Source organism: Bombina bombina, chromosome 4, assembly GCF_027579735.1.
Source record: "Bombina bombina isolate aBomBom1 chromosome 4, aBomBom1.pri, whole genome shotgun sequence".
Taxonomy (NCBI): Eukaryota; Metazoa; Chordata; class Amphibia; order Anura; family Bombinatoridae; genus Bombina; species Bombina bombina.
The window spans coordinates 615,457,665-615,476,809 of NC_069502.1; the positions used below are offsets into that span (position 1 = coordinate 615,457,665).

At 40.5% G+C, this 19,145-nt stretch overlaps 1 protein-coding gene across 1 annotated transcript in view; it reads left to right on the forward strand.

Moving 5' to 3' along the window:
* Positions 1-19,145, forward strand: part of ARFGEF3 (ARFGEF family member 3) — a 400,722-nt gene that overhangs the window by 306,243 nt on the left and 75,334 nt on the right. The window contains exons 23-25 of the mRNA XM_053710627.1: positions 2,114-2,293; positions 2,658-2,799; positions 3,406-3,528. Coding sequence (XP_053566602.1) covers positions 2,114-2,293; positions 2,658-2,799; positions 3,406-3,528 — 445 coding nt within the window. The remainder of the gene's footprint in view (positions 1-2,113; positions 2,294-2,657; positions 2,800-3,405; positions 3,529-19,145) is intronic.

Sequence of the window (19,145 nt, forward strand, 5' to 3'; positions counted from 1 at the left end):
TAAAAGCTTACATCCGGAATCTCTGGGCGTCCTGTAACTCGTAATCCCATCGACCGCTTCCTGCAGCACAGTGAGAAACGAGAGGTGCTCCACGGACTGGAAGGTTACCTCCTTAGCCTTTGCGGGGAGAAGCTTGTCTGCCTTCACTGCAGCCTTTCGGATTCCCACGCTGTCTGGTGCGTTCAACGTCTTCTGAGGATTCTGCCCCTTACTCTACCATGTGACCGCTTCACCACCATGACAATATAGAGCTGTGCAATAATGGATTCTGTCCGGACCCGGAGGGGCTCAGCTTGGTAGGGAAAGTTCTTTGGAGAGAGATTATAAATAAAGCCGGCAAAAACTTCCTTCTAGTTAAAAAGTCCAAATTTATTCAACAAGATTAAAAGGAAAAAAGTAGTAGCAAACAGCTTAAAGGGACATGAAACCCACATTTTTTCTTTCATGATTTAGAAAGAGCATTCAGTTTTAAACAACTCTCTAATTGACTTCTATTATCTAATTTGCTTCATTCTCTTGATTTTCTTTGTTGAAAAGCATATCTAGATAGGCTCAGTAGCTGCTGATAGGTTGCTGCACATAGATGCCTCATGTGATTGGCTCTACCATGTGCATTGCTATTTCTTCAACAAAGGATATCTAAAAAATGAAGCAAATTAGATAATAGAAGTAAATTGGAAATTTGTTTAAAATTGCATTCTCTATCTGAATCATGAAAGAAAAAATGTGGGTTTAGTGTCCCTTTAAGCAGCAGTTTTGCCTGACATGTTTCGGCTGTAGCCTTAATCATAGACATAATTAAAACAATATGTGCAGTTAAAATATATACCTTAAGCTTGTTTCTAATTGATTAACCACAAAACACTTGACATTCATCAATAAATACCCTCACTGATATATTTAACCCTTCATCTAGCTAGGATTTACAGGGTTACTAAGCTCATCTGTAAAATTACTTAAATCTTTGGAATTTAGGACAATAAATATGCAATTTACATTGTACCATACACAGTTGCGAACGCACTTGCAGCTCTAAGGGATTATTCTAGAAAAATGTTCCAGTGTGTGTGTGTGTATATATATATATAAAAAAACTATTTTACATAACTGGTCCGTGAACCCCCATTTGAATAACCCACGAGCCGCCACTGCCAGGAGGGGAATTACCACATGGGATGAATTGTGAATTCTCACTATCGTGAAATAATGATGTTAAACTTAAGGAACGCAACAGAGGTTTGCTATAATGCAAGGAGCACTTGTAAGAAAATCCTTCATTAAACATCCTCCTGCAGCTTGATTTATCCTTTAGTTTGTACCTCTATTAATAAACTTCCCAACAGAAGGATAAACAAGCTTGCAACATGAGTGGAACTACACTACCCGTCTTTACAGAGTACAAGAATGCCTTCTCTCTCTCCACCCTATCGGGCAGCTGTACAATCTTACTAAAGTTAATTATTTATAATTAAACAGGAACACCGCTAGTGAGCCAATGACAAGAGGCATATGTGTGTAGCCACCAGTCATCACCTAGCCCCCAGTAGTGCATTGCTACTCCTGAGCCTACCTAGGTATGTTTTTCAACATAGGATACCAAGAGAATGAAGTAAATTGAAAAGTCTATTAAAATTGCATGCTCTAGCTGAATCCTGAAATGTAACTTTTACTTTCATGTACCTACTGTGTTCTTCCCCCTCCAGGTGACCTGGGAAGACTTGCCAATTACTGCCATTATACCTCCTGCATCATTAACTGCAGCTTTAACTTCTGAAGCTATACATTTTTGTACACTATTTAACATTATTCTACGAGCAACTAATAAAACAAACATTAAAACATTGGAAATAACTATTCCCCTTCCCTTACAGTTTATTAGCAATATATCATTTAAAAGAGATCTTCATTTTCTAGTTATCCCAACCGGACAATATTTAGACTTATAAAGTCTGACCATTTTGGGTGTAGAAAGAATTGAAACACTGGTTTACAATAAATAAGTAAATGTGTAACAGTAATCCTAGCAACTGATGCGGAACCACGATTAGGCCAAAAACAAAACGTATGCTTACCTGATAAAACCGATTTATTTGTACCTTCTCTGCTCCTACAGGCTGCATGTCACAAAGAAAGGCATGTTTCACAGAAGGCTGTCTCCTTTATCCATGATATTATGACTGAAGTTCTCACAGACTGGGTTGAGCCACCACATTTTCATTTTAATGAAGCTCTCTTCAAGCCATTTGAGCGTATCATGCAGCTGGAGCTTTGTGATGAAGATGTACAGGACCAGGTGACTACTTGTGTATGCCTAAAGGACTGTTTCTTGTATACTGCTGCTTCAGTGTTCTTTTGCATGCAATGGAACCTTAAATCATGCACTTACTAGGCTATTTTACTAGCCGTTGGCTCACAATGACAAGCTACTGTGGCTTCATTATTCTAATCATTACTGCAGAGCTGGAGTGAACACATAAATATATGTAAAACAATAGAATTTTTCCTACAACAGACACATGATCTAATTTATTTCAGAGTTAAATAATTGTAGATAACGGTAGCTTGATTAAGAGATTAGTATCATAAAGTATTGACTTGTGTTTAAGAACAGTAGGATATAGTGTATGATATCTAACGCATTGCTGTGTGTTCTACAGGTGGTCACATCAATTGGGCAACTGGTAGAGGTATGTGCTCCCCAGATCCAATCAGGATGGAGACCTCTGTTCAGTGCTTTGGAAACTGTACACAGTAGCAAGTCAGATGTCAAGGAGTACCTTGTTGGAGATTACACCATGGGTGAGTCCATAGCCGGTTGATATTTTGATATTCATGAACAAGATTTTTAATGTCTCAAACATATTTGGAAATTGTTGCCCATTTCATATGTAGTGCATACTGTTAAGTTATTTAAGTTAAATTAAAGTGGGATATTCAACTAATTAGATATATATAAAAACAGCTCTGGATTTCTTTTTAAAAAATTATATATACTCTATATATATACATTTCTGTCTATTCTTAGACCTTGGTACACATAAAAGACAGTGTGGACTGTATATGTTTTTTTAAAGTTTCCCTTTATTTGACTTTACAAATTCTCCATTGAAGAATAGATTATTTTTTTCCAAATTATTTTTCTTTAAAACATTTTATCTACCCTTTAAATGTGTCTGCTTTCCTCTATTTTAATGTATTTCATTTTTTTGTTGTTACCTACACTACATAACTCCTAATAAACAATGCTGAGATTACTAGATTTTTGAGATTTTTGTTTGTTTGTATTTAATTTTCATGTCTCATTTTATACTTAATATGCAGAAGAAAAAATCTTCATCAACAGACTTCATTTATTTTTTAATTTTGTTTCTTTTAAGCTCTTAACTAAACATATTTTTTTCTCAGGGAAATGCCAGGCTCCAGTGTTTGATGTCTTTGAAGCTTTTCTAAACACAGACAACATCCAAGTGTTTGCCAATGCAGCAACCGATTACATTATGTGCCTTATGAAGTTTGTCAAGGGATTAGGTACAGAATATTCACTTCTTATTTTTACAGCCAGAGAAAACCTAGAATATGTTCTAGTTGCATTAAAAATAAATACATCACAATATTAGTAAGACTGGCATTTGCAATAATCTGAAAAAAAGTTATTGTCAGTAATAAACTCAGTTCTTTATAAAATTGTGTTGTGCAGTTTAATAGGAAAACTGAAGTATCAAGAAATATGTTGAAGTGAATGTAAATTTTGATGCTAAAGAGCCCGGTTTTTAAAAATTTGATTAAAAACAGGGGCACTTTAATTCATCAAAATTTACATTTCACTCCTGTTGAGAAAAAAAACTTACCTTTTAAACTTGACAGCCGCTCCAGCTTCCTCCACCCGTCGCAAAGCCTCTTCCTGGGTCTAAAATGAGGAATCCGGCTTCCTCCAATCCTGGCGTTGAATCAGACACTGATTGCCCCGGGGGGAAAGCCATGATTGGAGGATGACCTATCCATCATTTCTGACGTCAGATATGGCTTGCAACGACCGGAGGAAGCTGGAGCTGCTGTCAAGATTAAAAGATGTTTTTTCTCTTGTTAAGTGTATCCAGTCCACGGATCATCCATTACTTGTGGGATATTCTCCTTCCCAACAGGAAGTTGCAAGAGGATCACCCACAGCAGAGCTGCTATATAGCTCCTCCCCTCACTGCCATATCCAGTCATTCTCTTGCAACTCTCAACAAAGATGGACATAGTAAGAGGAGAGTGGTGTATTATAGTTAGTTTTTTAACTTCAATCAAAAGTTTGTTATTTTTAAATGGTACCGGAGTGTACTGTTTATCTCAGGCAGTATTTAGAAGAAGAATCTGCCTGCATTTTCTATGATCTTAGCAGAAGTAACTAAGATCCATGGCTGTTCTCACATATTCTGAGGAGTGAGGTAACTTCAGAGAGGGAATGGTGTGCAGGTTTTCCTGCAATAAGGTATGTGCAGTTAATATATTTCTAGGGATGGAATTTGCTAGAAAAATGCTGCTGATACCGGATTAATGTAAGTTAAGCCTTAAATGCAGTGATAGCGACTGGTATCAGGCTTATTAACAGAGATACATACTCTTATAAAAGTGTAATATAAAACGTTTGCTGGCATGTTAATCGTTTTTATATATGTTTGGTGACAAAACTTATTGGGGCCTAGTTTTTTTCCACATGGCTGGTTTGATTTTTGCCTAGAAACAGGCTTTCCACTGTTGCAATATGAGTGGGAAGGGCCTATTTTAGTGCTTTTCTGTGCAGATAAAAATACTGACAGAGACATTCAGCTTCCCTCTGCATGACACAGGACATCTCTGAAGGGCTCAAAAGGCTTCAAAGTCGTGTTTGAGGAGGGTAACAATCACAGTAGACTGTGGCAGTTGTTGTGACTGTGTTTAAAAAACGTTTTTGTCATTAAGGGGTTAATCATCCATTTGCAAGTGGGTGCAATGCTCTGCTGACTTGTTACATACACTGTAAAAATTTTGTTAGTGTAACTGCCTTTTTTCACTGTTATTTCAAATTTTGTCAAAATTTGTTTCTCTTAAAGGCACAGTAACGTTTTTTATATTGCTTGTTAACTTGCTTTAAAGTGGTTTCCAAGCTTGCTAGTCTCATTGCTAGTCTGTACAAACATGTCTGAAACAGAGGATACTTGTTCATTATGTTTAATAGCCATGGTGGAGCCCCATAGGAGAATGTGTACTAAATGTATTGATTTCACCTTAAACAGTAAAGATCAGTCTTTATCTATAAAAGAATTGTCACCAGAGGGGTCTGTCGAGGGGGAAGTTATGCCGACTAACTCTCCCCACGTGTCGGACCCTTCGCCTCCCGCTCAAGGGACGCACGCTAATATGGCGCCAAGTACATCAGGGACGCCCATAGCGATTACTTTGCAGGACATGGCTGCAATCATGAATAATACCCTGTCAGAGCTATTATCCAGATTGCCTGAATTGAGAGGCAAGCGCGATAGATCTGGGGTTAGACGAGATACAGAGCTGTAAGAGCCATGTCTGATACTGTGTCACAATATGCAGAACCTGAGGACTGAGAGCTTCAGTCTGTGGGTGACGTCTCTGAATCGGGGAGACCTGATTCAGAGATTTCTAATTTTAAATTTAAGCTTGAGAACCTCCGTGTATTGCTTGGGGAGGTATTAGCTGCTCTGAATGACTGTGACACAATTGCAGTGCCAGAGAAATTGTGTAGGCTGGATAAATACTATGCAGTGCCGGTGAGTACTGATGTTTTTCCAATACCTAAAAGGCTTACAGAAATTATTAGTAAAGAGTGGGATAGGCCCGGTGTGCACTTTTCCCCACCTCCTATATTTAGAAAAATGTTTCCAATAGATGCCACTATACGGGACTTATGGCAGACTGTCCCTAAGGTGGAGGGAGCAGTTTCTACTTTAGCAAAGCGTACCACTATCCCGGTTGAGGACAGTTGTGCTTTTTCAGATCCAATGGATAAAAAATTAGAGGGTTACCTTAAGAAAATGTTTATTCAACAAGGTTTTATTTTACAGCCCCTTGCATGCATTGCGCCTGTCACTGCTGCGCCGGCATTCTGGTTTGAGGCCCTGGAAGAGGCCATCCATACAGCTCCATTGACTGAAATTGTTGACAAGCTTAGAACTCTTAAGCTAGCTAACTCATTTGTTTCTGATGCCATTGTTCATTTGACTAAACTAATGGCTAAGAATTCCGGATTCGCCATCCAGGCGCGTAGGGCGCTATGGCTCAAATCCTGGTCAGCTGATGTGACTTCAAAGTCTAAATTACTCAACATTCCTTTCAAGGGGCAGACCTTATTCGGGCCTGGTTTGAAAGAAATTATTTCTGACATTACTGGAGGTAAGGGTCATACCCTTCCTCAGGACAGGGCCAAATCAAAGGCCAAACAGTCTAATTTTCGTGCCTTTCAAAATTTCAAGGCAGGTGCAGCATCAAGTTCCTCTGCTTCAAAACAAGAGGGAACTTTTGCTCAATCCAAGCAGGCCTGGAAACCTAACCAGTCCTGGAACAAGGGCAAGCAGGCCAGAAAGCCTGCTGCTGCCTCTAAGACAGCATGAAGGAGCAGCCCCTATCCGACAACGGATCTAGTAGGGGGCAGACTCTCTCTCTTCGCCCAGGCGTGGGCAAGAGATGTTCAGGATCCCTGGGCGTTGAAGATCATATCTCAGGGATATCTTCTGGACTTCAAAGCTTCTCCTCCACAAGGGAGATTTCACCTTTCAAGATTATCTGCAAACCAGATAAAGAAAGAGGCATTCCTAAGCTGCATACAAGATCTCCTTGTAATGGGAGTGATCCATCCAGTTCCGCGGACGGAACAAGGACAGGGGTTTTATTCAAATCTGTTTGTGGTTCCCAAAAAAGAGGGAACCTTCAGACCAATTTTGGATTTAAAGATCCTAAACAAATTCCTCAGAGTTCCGTCATTCAAGATGGAAACTATTCGAACCATTTTACCCATGATCCAAGAGGGTCAGTACATGACCACGGTGGACTTAAAGGATGCCTACCTTCACATTCCGATTCACAAGAATCATCATCAGTTCCTGAGGTTTGCCTTTTTAGACAGGCATTACCAGTTTGTAGCTCTTCCATTCGGGTTGGCTACAGCCCCAAGAATTTTTACTAAGGTTCTGGGCTCACTTCTGGCGGTCCTAAGACCGCGAGGCATAGCGGTGGCTCCTTACCTGGACGATATCCTGATACAGGCGTCAAGCTTTCAAATTGCCAAATCTCATACAGAGATAGTTCTGGCATTCCTGAGGTCGCATGGGTGGAAAGTGAACGAAGAAAAGAGTTCTCTATCTCCTCTCACGAGGGTTTCCTTCCTAGGGACTCTAATAGATTCTGTAGAAATGAAAATTTACCTGACGGAGTCCAGGTTATCAAAACTTCTAAATGCTTGCCGTGTTCTTCACTCCATTCCGCGCCCCACGGTGGCTCAGTGCATGGAAGTAATCGGCTTAATGGTAGCGGCGATGGACATAGTGCCATTCGCGCGCCTGCATCTCAGACCGCTGCAATTATGCATGCTCAGTCAGTGGAATGGGGATTACACAGATTTGTCCCCTCTACTAAATCTGGATCAGGAAACCAGAGATTCTCTTCTCTGGTGGTTATCTCGGGCCCATCTGTCCAAGGGTATGACCTTTCGCAGACCAGATTGGACAATTGTAACAACAGATGCCAGCCTTCTAGGTTGGGGTGCAGTCTGGAACTCCCTGAAGGCTCAGGGTTCATGGACTCAGGAGGAGAAACTCCTCCCAATAAATATTCTGGAGTTAAGAGCAATATTCAATGCTCTTCTGGCTTGGCCTCAGCTAGCAACACTGAGGTTCATCAGATTTCAGTCGGACAACATCACAACTGTGGCTTACATCAACCATCAAGGGGGAACCAGGAGTTCCCTAGCGATGTCAGAAGTCTCCAAGATAATTCGCTGGGCAGAGACTCACTCTTGCCACCTGTCAGCGATCCATATCCCAGGTGTAGAGAACTGGGAGGCAGATTTTCTAAGTCGTCAGACTTTTCATCCGGGGGAATGGGAACTCCATCCGGAGGTGTTTGCTCAATTGGTTCTCCGTTGGGGCAAACCAGAATTGGATCTCATGGCGTCTCGCCAGAACGCCAAGCTTCCTTGTTACGGATCCAGGTCCAGGGACCCAGAAGCGGCACTGATAGATGCTCTAGCAGCGCCTTGGTTCTTCAACCTGGCTTATGTGTTTCCACCGTTTCCTCTGCTCCCTCGTCTGATTGCCAAAATCAAACAGGAAAGAGCATCGGTGATATTGATAGCGCCTGCGTGGCCACGCAGGACCTGGTATGCAGACCTAGTGGACATGTCATCCTTTCCACCATGGACTCTGCCTCTGAGACAAGACCTTCTAATACAAGGTCCTTTCAATCATCCGAATCTACTTTCTCTGAGACTGACTGCATGGAGATTGAACGCTTGATCCTATCAAAGCGTGGCTTTTCCGAGTCAGTAATTGATACCTTAATACAGGCAAGAAAGCCTGTCACGAGGAAAATTTACCACAAGATATGGCGTAAATATCTTCATTGGTGTGAATCCAAGAATTACTCATGGAGTAGGGTTAGGATTTATAGGATATTGTCCTTCCTCCAAGAGGGTTTGGACAAAGGATTATCAGCTAGTTCTTTAAAGGGACAGATTTCTGCTCTGTCTATTCTTTTACACAAGCGTCTGGCAGAAGTTCCAGACGTTCAGGCATTTTGTCAGGCTTTAGTTAGAATTAAGCCTGTGTTTAAACCTGTTGCTCCTCCATGGAGCTTAAACTTGGTTCTTAAAGTTCTTCAAGGGGTTCCGTTTGAACCCCTTCATTCTATTGATATCAAACTTCTTTCATGGAAAGTTCTTTTTCTGATGGCTATTTCCTCGGCTCGAAGAGTCTCGGAGTTATCTGCCTTACATTGTGATTCTCCTTATCTGATCTTTCATTCAGATAAAGTTGTTCTGCGTACAAAACCTGGGTTTTTACCTAAGGTGGTTTCTAACAAGAATATCAATCAAGAGATTGTTGTTCCATCATTATGTCCTAATCCTTCTTCAAAGAAGGAACGTCTTTTGCACGTAGTCCGTGCCTTGAAGTTTTACTTACAGGCTACTAAAGATTTTCGCCAAACATCTAACCTGTTTGTTGTTTACTCTGGACAGAGGAGAGGTCAGAAGGCCTCGGCAACCTCTCTTTCTTTTTGGCTTCGGAGTATAATCCGTTTAGCCTATGAGACTGCTGGACAGCAGCCTCCTGAAAGGATTACAGCTCATTCTACTAGAGCTGTGGTTTCCACCTGGGCCTTTAAAAATGAGGCCTCTGTTGAACAGATTTGCAAGGCTGCAACTTGGTCTTCCCTTCATACTTTTTCCAAATTTTACAAATTTGATACTTTTGCTTCTTCTGAGGCTGTTTTTGGGAGAAAGGTTCTACAGACAGTGGTTCCTTCCGTTTAAGTTCCTGCCTTGTCCCTCCCATCATCCGTGTACTTTAGCTTTGGTATTGGTATCCCACAAGTAATGGATGATCCGTGGACTGGATACACTTAACAAGAGAAAACATAATTTTTGCTTACCTGATAAATTTATTTCTTTTGTAGTGTATCCAGTCCACGGCCCGTCCTGTCCTTTTCAGGCAGGTCTAAATTTTAATTAAACTACAGTCACCACTGCACCCTATGGTTTCTCCTTTCTCGGCTTGTTTCGGTCGAATGACTGGATATGGCAGTGAGGGGAGGAGCTATATAGCAGCTCTGCTGTGGGTGATCCTCTTGGAACTTCCTGTTGGGAAGGAGAATATCCCACAAGTAATGGATGATCCGTGGACTGGATACACTACAAGAGAAATAAATTTATCAGGTAAGCATAAATTATGTTTTTTCTCAACTGGAGTGAAATGTAAATTTTAATGAATTACAGTGCACCTGTTTTTAATTGAATTTTCAAAAACCGGACACTTTAGCATCAAAATTGACATTCACTTTAAAGAGACTAGAAAGCCAAATTTACTGCTAGATTTAGAGTTTTGTCGGTAACGACCCGCAAAGCGAACGCTGGCTTTTTTCTGGCCGCACCTTTTAAATAACTCTGGTATTGAGAGTCCACAGAATGGCTGCGTTAGGCTCCAAAAAAGGAGCGTAGAGCATATTTAACGCAACTTCAACTCTCGATACCAGAGTTGCTTACGGACGCGGCCAGCTTCAAAAACGTGCTCGTGCACGATTCCCCCATAGAAAACAATGGGGCTGTTTGAGCTGAAAAAAAGCCTAACACCTGCAAAAAAGCCGCGTTCAGCTCCTAACGCAGCCCCATTGTTTGCTATGGGGAAACACTTCCTACGTCTGCACCTAACACTCTAACATGTACCCCGAGTCTAAACACCCCTAACCTTACACTTATTAACCCCTATTCTGCCGCCCCCGCTATCGCTGACCCCTGCATATTATTATTAACCCCTAATCTGCCGCTCCGTAAACCGCCGCTACTTACATTATCCCTATGTACCCCTAATCTGCTGTCCCTAACACCGCCGACCCCTATATTATATTTATTAACCCCTAATCTGCCCCCCACAACGTCGCCTCCACCTGCCTACACTTATTAACCCCTAATCTGCCGAGCGGACCGCACCGCTATTATAATAAAGTTATTAACCCCTAATCCGCCTCACTAACCCTATAATAAATAGTATTAACCCCTAATCTGCCCTCCCTAACATCGCCGACACCTAACTTCAAACATTAACCCCTAATCTGCCGACTGGAGCTCACCGCTATTCTAATAAATGTATTAACCCCTAAAGCTAAGTCTAACCCTAACACTAACACCCCCCTAAGTTAAATATAATTTAAATCTAACGAAATTAATTAACTCTTATTAAATAAATTATTTCTATTTAAAGCTAAATACTTACCTGTAAAATAAATCCTAATATAGCTACAATTTAAATTATAATTATATTATAGCTATTTTAGGATTTATATTTATTTTACAGGTAACTTTGTATTTATTTTAACCAGGTACAATATCTATTAAATAGTTAAGAACTATTTAATAGCTAAAATAGTTAAAATAATTACAAAATTACCTGTAAAATAAATCCTAACCTAAGTTACAATTAAACCTACACTACACTATCAATAAATTAATTAAAATACCTACAATTACCTACAATTAAACCTAACACTACACTATCAATAAATTAATTAAATACAATATCTACAAATAAATACAATTAAATAAACTAACTAAGTACAAAAAATAAAAAAGAACTAAGTTACAAAAAATAAAAAAATATTTACAAACATTAGAAAAACTAAAAACAATTTTAAACTAATTACACCTACTCTAAGCCCCCTAATAAAATAACAAAGACCCCCAAAATAAAAAAATGCCCTACCCTATTCTAAATTACTAAAGTTAAAAGCTCTTTTACCTTACCAGCCCTGAACAGGGCCCTTTGCGGGGCATGCCCCAAAGAATTCAGCTCTTTTGCCTGTAAAAAAAAACATACAATACCCCCCCCCAACATTACAACCCACCACCCACATACCCCTAATCTAACCCAAACCCCCCTTAAATAAACCTAACACTAAGCCCCTGAAGATCTTCCTACCTTGTCTTCACCATGCCAGGTATCACCGATCGTTCCAGGCTCCGAAATCTTCATCAAAGCCCAAGCGGGGGCTAGAAATCCATCATCCGACGGCTGAAGAAGTCCAGAAGAGGCTCCAAAGTCTTCATCCTATCCGGGAAGAAGAGTAGATCCGGACCGGCAACCATCTTCTTCCAAGCGGCATCTTCAATCTTCATCCGATGAGGACCGGCTCCATCTTGAAGACCTCCACCGCGGACCCATCTTCTTCTTCCGACGACTTCCCGACGAATGACGGTTCCTTTAAGGGACGTCATCCAAGATGGCGTCCCTCGAATTCCGATTGGCTGATAGGATTCTATCAGCCAATCGGAATTAAGGTAGGAAAATTCTGATTGGCTGATGGAATCAACCAATCAGATTCAAGTTCAATCCGATTGGCTGATCCGATCAGCCAATCAGATTGAGCTCGCATTCTATTGGCTGTTCCGATCAGCCAATAGAATGCGAGCTCAATCTGATTGGCTGATTCCATCAGCCAATCAGAATTTTCCTACCTTAATTCCGATTGGCTGATAGAATCCTATCAGCCAATCGGAATTCGAGGGACGCCATCTTGGATGACGTCCCTTAAAGGAACCGTCATTCGTCGGGAAGTCGTCGGAAGAAGAAGATGGGTCCGCGGTGGAGGTCTTCAAGATGGAGCCGGTCCTCATCGGATGAAGATAGAAGATGCCGCTTGGAAGAAGATGGTTGCCGGTCCGGATCTACTCTTCTTCCCGGATAGGATGAAGACTTCAGCCGGATCATGGACATCTTCAGCCCCCCGCTTGGGCTTGGATCATGACATCGGAGGAGCTCTTCTGGATCGATCGGTGAACCTGGTATGGTGAAGATAAGGTAGGAAGATCTTCAGGGGCTTAGTGTTAGGTTTATTTAAGGGGGGTTTGGGTTAGATTAGGGGTATGTGGGTGGTGGGTTGTAATGTTGGGGGGGGGTATTGTATGTTTTTTTTTACAGGCAAAAGAGCTGAATTCTTTGGGGTATGCCCCGCAAAGGGCCCTGTTCAGGACTGGTAAGGTAAAAGAGCTTTGAACTTTAGTAATTTAGAATAGGGTAGGGCATTTTTTTATTTTGGGGGTCTTTGTTATTTTATTAGGGGGCTTAGAGTAGGTGTAATTAGTTTAAAATTGTTGTAATATTTTTCTGATGTTTGTAAATATTTTTTTATTTTTTGTAGCTTAGTTCTTTTTTATTTTTTGTACTTTAGTTAGTTTATTTAATTGTATTTATTTGTAGATATTGTATTTAATTAATTTATTGATAGTGTAGTGTTAGGTTTAATTGTAGGTAATTGTAGGTATTTTATTTAATTAATTTATTGATAGTGTAGTGTTTGGTTTAATTGTAACTTAGGTTAGGATTTATTTTACAGGTAATTTTGTAATTATTTTAACTATTTTAGCTATTAAATAGTTCTTAACTATTTAATAGCTATTGTACCTGGTTAAAATAAATACAAAGTTACCTGTAAAATAAATATAAATCCTAAAATAGCTATAATATAATTATAATTTATATTGTAGCTATATTAGGGTTTATTTTACAGGTAAGTATTTAGCTTTAAATAGGAATAATTTATTTAATAAGAGTTAATTTATTTCGTTAGATTTAAATTATATTTAACTTAGGGGGGTGTTAGTGTTAGGGTTAGACTTAGCTTTAGGGGTTAATCCATTTATTAGAATAGCGGCGAGATTCGGTCGGCAGATTAGGGGTTAATGTTTGAAGTTAGGTGTCGGCAATGTTAGGGAGGGCAGATTAGGGGTTAATACTATTTATTATAGGGTTATTGAGGCGGGAGTGAGGCGGATTAGGGGTTAATAACTTTATTATAGTAGCGGTGAGATCCGCTCAGCAGATTAGGGGTTAATAAGTGTAGGCAGGTGGAGGCGACGTTGAGGGGGGCAGATTAGGGGTTAATAAATATAATATAGGGGTCGGCAGTGTTAGGGGCAGCAGATTAGGGGTACATAGCTATAATGTAGGTGGCGGCTCTTTGCGGTCGGCAGATTAGGGGTTTATTATTGTAGGTAGCTGGCGGCGACGTTGTGGGGGGCAGGTTAGGGGTTAATAAATATAATATAGGGGTCGGCGGTGTTAGGGGCAGCAGATTAGGGGTACATAAGTATAACGTAGGTGGCGGTCGGCAGATTAGGGGTTAAAAAAATGTAATCGAGTGGCGGCGATGTGGGGGGACCTCGGTTTAGGGGTACATAGGTAGTTTATGGGTGTTAGTGTACTTTAGAGCACAGTAGTTAAGAGCTTTATGAACCGGCGTTAGCCCAGAAAGCTCTTAACTACTGACTTTTTTCTGCGGCTGGAGTTTTGTCGTTAGATTTCTAACGCTCACTTCAGACACGACTCTAAATACCGGAGTTAGAAAGATCCCATTGAAAAGATAGGATACGCAATTGACGTAAGGGGATCTGCGGTATGGAAAAGTCGTGGCTGAAAAGTGAGCGTTAGACCCTTTCCTGACTGACTCCAAATACCGGCGGTAGCCTAAAACCAGCGTTAGGAGCCTCTAACGCTGGTTTTCACGGCTACCGCCAAACTCTAAATCTAGGCCTTAGACTTTCATGATTCAAATAGAGCGTGTTTTGATAGGAGACTTTTCAGTTGGTATCCTTTGTTGTAGGCTTAGCAGCAGCAATGCACTCTTGAAAGCTAGCTGGTGATTGGCAGCTATACACATGTCTCTTGTCATTGGCCAGCTAGATGTGTTCAACTAGCTCCCAGTAGTGTATTACTGCTCTGAAGCTGAATTTATCTATATTTATATATACAATAATAAAATGCTTTTTGCACGTTTATGTCCCTATTAAAATATAATTCCAAGCCACTTTGCATTAAAAAGACATTATACTCATGGATTGCCTATAACTAATATAAAAAGAGCAGCTTTTAAACATGATGCAATTGTTCTTTTGTCTGACAAAAAATGTGAAGTAACGGCTAATTAAACTGAAACTAATACATGACCGATAGTTAACTCTTTGTAATGCTGACTGGTTGATAGGTACTTCCTGCTAATGCTTATTGGCTGATAGGTACTTCCTGCTAATGATTATTGGCTGATAGGTACTTCCTGCTAATGCTTATTGGCTGATAGGTACTTCCTGCTAATGCTTATTGGCTGATAGGTACTTCCTGCTAATACCCATGTTAAATGTTGTCCTTTTATATGAACTCATTACAGTGTTATTTTCAAGGACATTAAACACCACTTATTTGTTTAAAATATTGTACGTCTTGAATGCTCCCTAGGAATTCAAAAAGCAAATGCAGCAACCTGCAACTCAATAACTGGTTTAAGCAATTTGCAGCCTTTAAAAACCTAGGTTATAGATTTTGCCACATTATTAATGACATTGCAATGAAGATGATGCTACATTAGTGTTATTAAGCAGTTATGATCACCACTGCAAGATTGTTCCCTAGTTTTAACCCCTTGGGCTAGAATGGAACCCTAACCCAACCTAACTATATTCATAGCATTGCTCTATTGTCACTGAGAGGAAATTGTTTTCCCTCTGCAAACATCTTGTCTGTAACATTTCACTGTGAAAATGTTGACAATTATCTCTAGTTTAATACTCCTGAGTATTGCCGGAGCTGTCATTATGCTGATAAACATTCATTAATAATTCATTGAGTTGCCGCAAGTGTTATTACAAACATACCCCAGTTGCAAGCAAACAAATCAGTGTTACATATTTGAAAACAAATATGTTTCAAATACAGCCCTCATCCTACAGTTGCCTAGATGCAGATGTAGCCCCCACAGGGGCACTAAATGCAATAGAGAAAAGGGCTGAACCTCAGTAGAAAGTAACAGGGTTCTATAGAAAGCAGTGTTGGGTGTAGATTTGGGGGTCACTTAAAAGTATCTGTGTTTTATATTAGCAAGATAACAGAAGAAAAGTTAATGCACATCAAATCTGAGTTCCGTGGTATATAGATGAATCACTATATGTTATATAGCTACCAATGTTCATTGTATTGGTCCTGTGTTGATGAAAATGTAAATTCTCAGCCATGTAACCCATGCAAAATTATTATTGTTATTATTATTCTTTATTTATAAAGCGCCAACATATTCTGCAGCGCTGTCTATAGGTACAATTCATATAACTAAAACAATGATACAATACTTAATAAAAGACATTACAAAAACTTTATAAACTAATACAGGTGGAATTGAGGGCCCTAGGGAACTTACAGTTTAGAAGGGACATCATTAATAATATTAATTTCTCCTACATTGGTGTATCCGGTCCACGGCTTCATCCTTACTTGTGGGATATTCTCAATCCCTACAGGAAGTGGCAAAGAGAGCACACAGCAGAGCTGTCCATATAGCTCCCCTCAGGCTCCGCCCCCCCCCAGTCATTCTCTTTGCCGCTCTAACAAGTAGCATCTCCACGGGAGGGTAAAGAGTTTGTGGTGTTAGATTTGTAGTTTTTATTTCTTCTATCAAAAGTTTGTTATTTTAAAATAGTGCCGGCTTGTACTATTTACTCTGTAGCAGAAAGTGATGAAGATTTCTGCTGAGAGGAATATGATTTTAGCACCAGTAACTAAAATCCATTGCTGTTCCCACGCAGGACTGTTGAATACCGGAGAACTTTAGTTGGGGGGAACAGTTTGCAGGCTTAACTGCTTCAGGTATGATCAGTCATTTTTCTAACAAGACCAAGTAATGCTAGAAGACTGTCAGAAATCCCCTCAGGGATAGGTAAGCCATTTTTCTCAGACTCTGTATAAAATGATGGCTTAAATTAAGGGCTCAATGCTGGTTGACACTATTGTGGGCTTAATCGATTGCTTTATTAGCATGATTCAGTATGGATAGGGTGTTTTTGAGACTTTTAAAACACTTATGGGGTTTATTATGGCGCCTGGCACTTATTTAGACACCTAATCTAGTCAAAAAGGCCCCACCACTCTGGAATCAAGAGGGAGGGGGCCTCCTTTTCGTGCCTCAGTTGTGCAGTTATTTTTGTTAGACAGTTCATGCAGCTTCACGTGGGGAGTCCAGAGACCTCAGAAAGGACTTCAGAGAGGCTTATTTCTTACTCAAATAATCCCTAAGGAAGGTAAAAGCCACAGTAGAGGCTGTGGCATTGTGCTGTAGTGTTTTTAACCGGTTAACTGCTGTTCTTAGCTCCGGTTTGGGCATTAAGGGGTTAATTGGTCTGAAAATTTGTGTGCAATCTTTTCAAAGCATTAAGACAATGTGGTGAAAATTTCATTAAAATCGGATGTTTATTTTATGGTTATTTGATGTTTTAGTAATAAAGTGTGCACTTTTATTATTTAAAGACACAGTAACGTTTTTTTTTTTTTTTAAATGATTTTTTATTGCATTGTAGTGCTGTCTAAGTCTGTCAAACATGTCTGAGCCTTCAGATAGCCTTTGTTCTGTATGTTTAAAGGCCAAGGCGGTGCCCCCATTAAATTTCTGAGTGAAGTGTGCTATAGCGTCCAAACAGCTTAAGGACCGTACAGTCACACTTAAAGATGTAGCCCAAGATGATTCTTTAGCTGAAGGTAGTGAGGATAGTCTGCTATCCTCTCCTTCTGTGTCAACACCAGCTATGCCCGCGCAAGCGATGCCCAGTACATCTAGCGCACCGATTCCTATTACTTTGCAACAGTTAGCAGCAGTAATGGATAATTCTCTCGCAGCATTTTTATCCAAACTGCCAGCTTTTCCAAGGAAGCGTGATAGCTCAGTTTTAGATACAGAAAATGAGCAAGCAGACGCAGCGGATAATTTATCTGTAGTACCCTCACATCAATCTGATTTGGCGGTGAGGGAGGGCCTGTCTGAGGGAGAAATTTCTGATACAGGAAAAGTTTCTCAGCAGGCAGAGCCAGATACCATAGCATTTAAATTTAAGTTAGAACACCTCCGCGCCCTGCTTAAGGAGGTCCTAGTTACACTTGATGATTGTGACCCATTGGTGGTCCCAGAAAAATTGTGTAAAATGGACAAATTCTTAGAGGTCCCAGTACACACTGATGCGTTTCCGATACATAAGAAGGTGGCGGATTTTGTGACTAGGGAGTGGGAGAGACCAGGTGTACCTTTTGTTCCCCCCCTATATTTAAGAAAATGTTCCCCATTGTTGACCCCAGAAGGGACGCGTGGCAGACGGTCCCTAAGGTAGAGGGGGCAGTTTCAACACTAGCTAAGCACACGACTATACCAATAGAAGACAGTTGCACTTTCAAAGATCCTATGGATAAAAAATTAGAAGGTTTACTTAAGAAAATTTTTGTTCAACAAGATTTTCTTCTCCAACCAATTTCTTGCATTATTCCTGTAACCACTGCAGCGGCTTTTTGGTTTGAGGAACTAGAAAACTCGCTCCAGAAGGAGACTTCTTATGATGAAGTCATGGACAGAATTCACGCCCTGAAGTTGGCTAATTCTTTCATTACAGATGCCGCTTTTCAGTTAGCTAAATTAGCGTCGAAAAATTCTGGTTTTGCAATCGTGGCGCGCAGAGCGCTTTGGCTAAAATCTTGGTCGGCGGATGTGTCGTCCAAAACAAAATTGCTTAATATTCCTTTCAAGGGTAAGACCCTTTTCAGGGCCAGAGTTGAAAGAAATTATTTCAGATATCACTGGGGGAAAGGGCCATGCCCTTCCACAAGATAGACCTTTCATAGCTAAAAAATAAGTCTAATTTTCGTTCCTTTCGCAATTTCAGGAACGGAGCTGCTTCTACCTCTACAGCCACTAGGCAAGAGGGTAACACATCCCAGCCCAAACCAGCATGGAAACCATTGCAAGGCTGGAACAAGGGTAAACAGGCCAAGAAGCCTGCTGCTGCTACCAAGACAGAATGAAAGGGTAGCCCCCGATCCGGGACCGGATCTAGTAGGGGGCAGACTTTCTCTCTTTACTCAGGCTTGGGCAAGAGATGTTCCGGACCCCTGGGCGCTAGAAATTGTCTCTCAGGGGTATCTTCTGGAATTCAAGGACCTTCCTCCAAGGGGAAGGTTCCACATGTCTCGCTTATTTTTAGACCAGATAAAGAGACAGTTATTCTTACGTTGCGTAGAAGACCTTCTAAAAATGGGAGTGATACACCCAGTTCCAACAGCAGAACAAGGACTGGGTTTTTACTCAAACCTGTTTGTAGTTCCCAAAAAGGAAGGAACTTTCAGGCCAATCCTGGATTTAAAAATCCTAAACAAATTCCTCAGAGTTCCATCATTCAAAATGGAAACCATTCGGACAATTTTACCAATGATACAGGAGGGTCAATATATGACTACCGTGGACTTAAAGGATGCGTACCTGCATATTCCTATCCACAAAGATCACCATCAGTTCCTGAGGTTCGCCTTTCTGGACAAGCATTACCAATTCGTAGCCCTTCCCTTCGGATTGGACACTGCTCCCAGAAT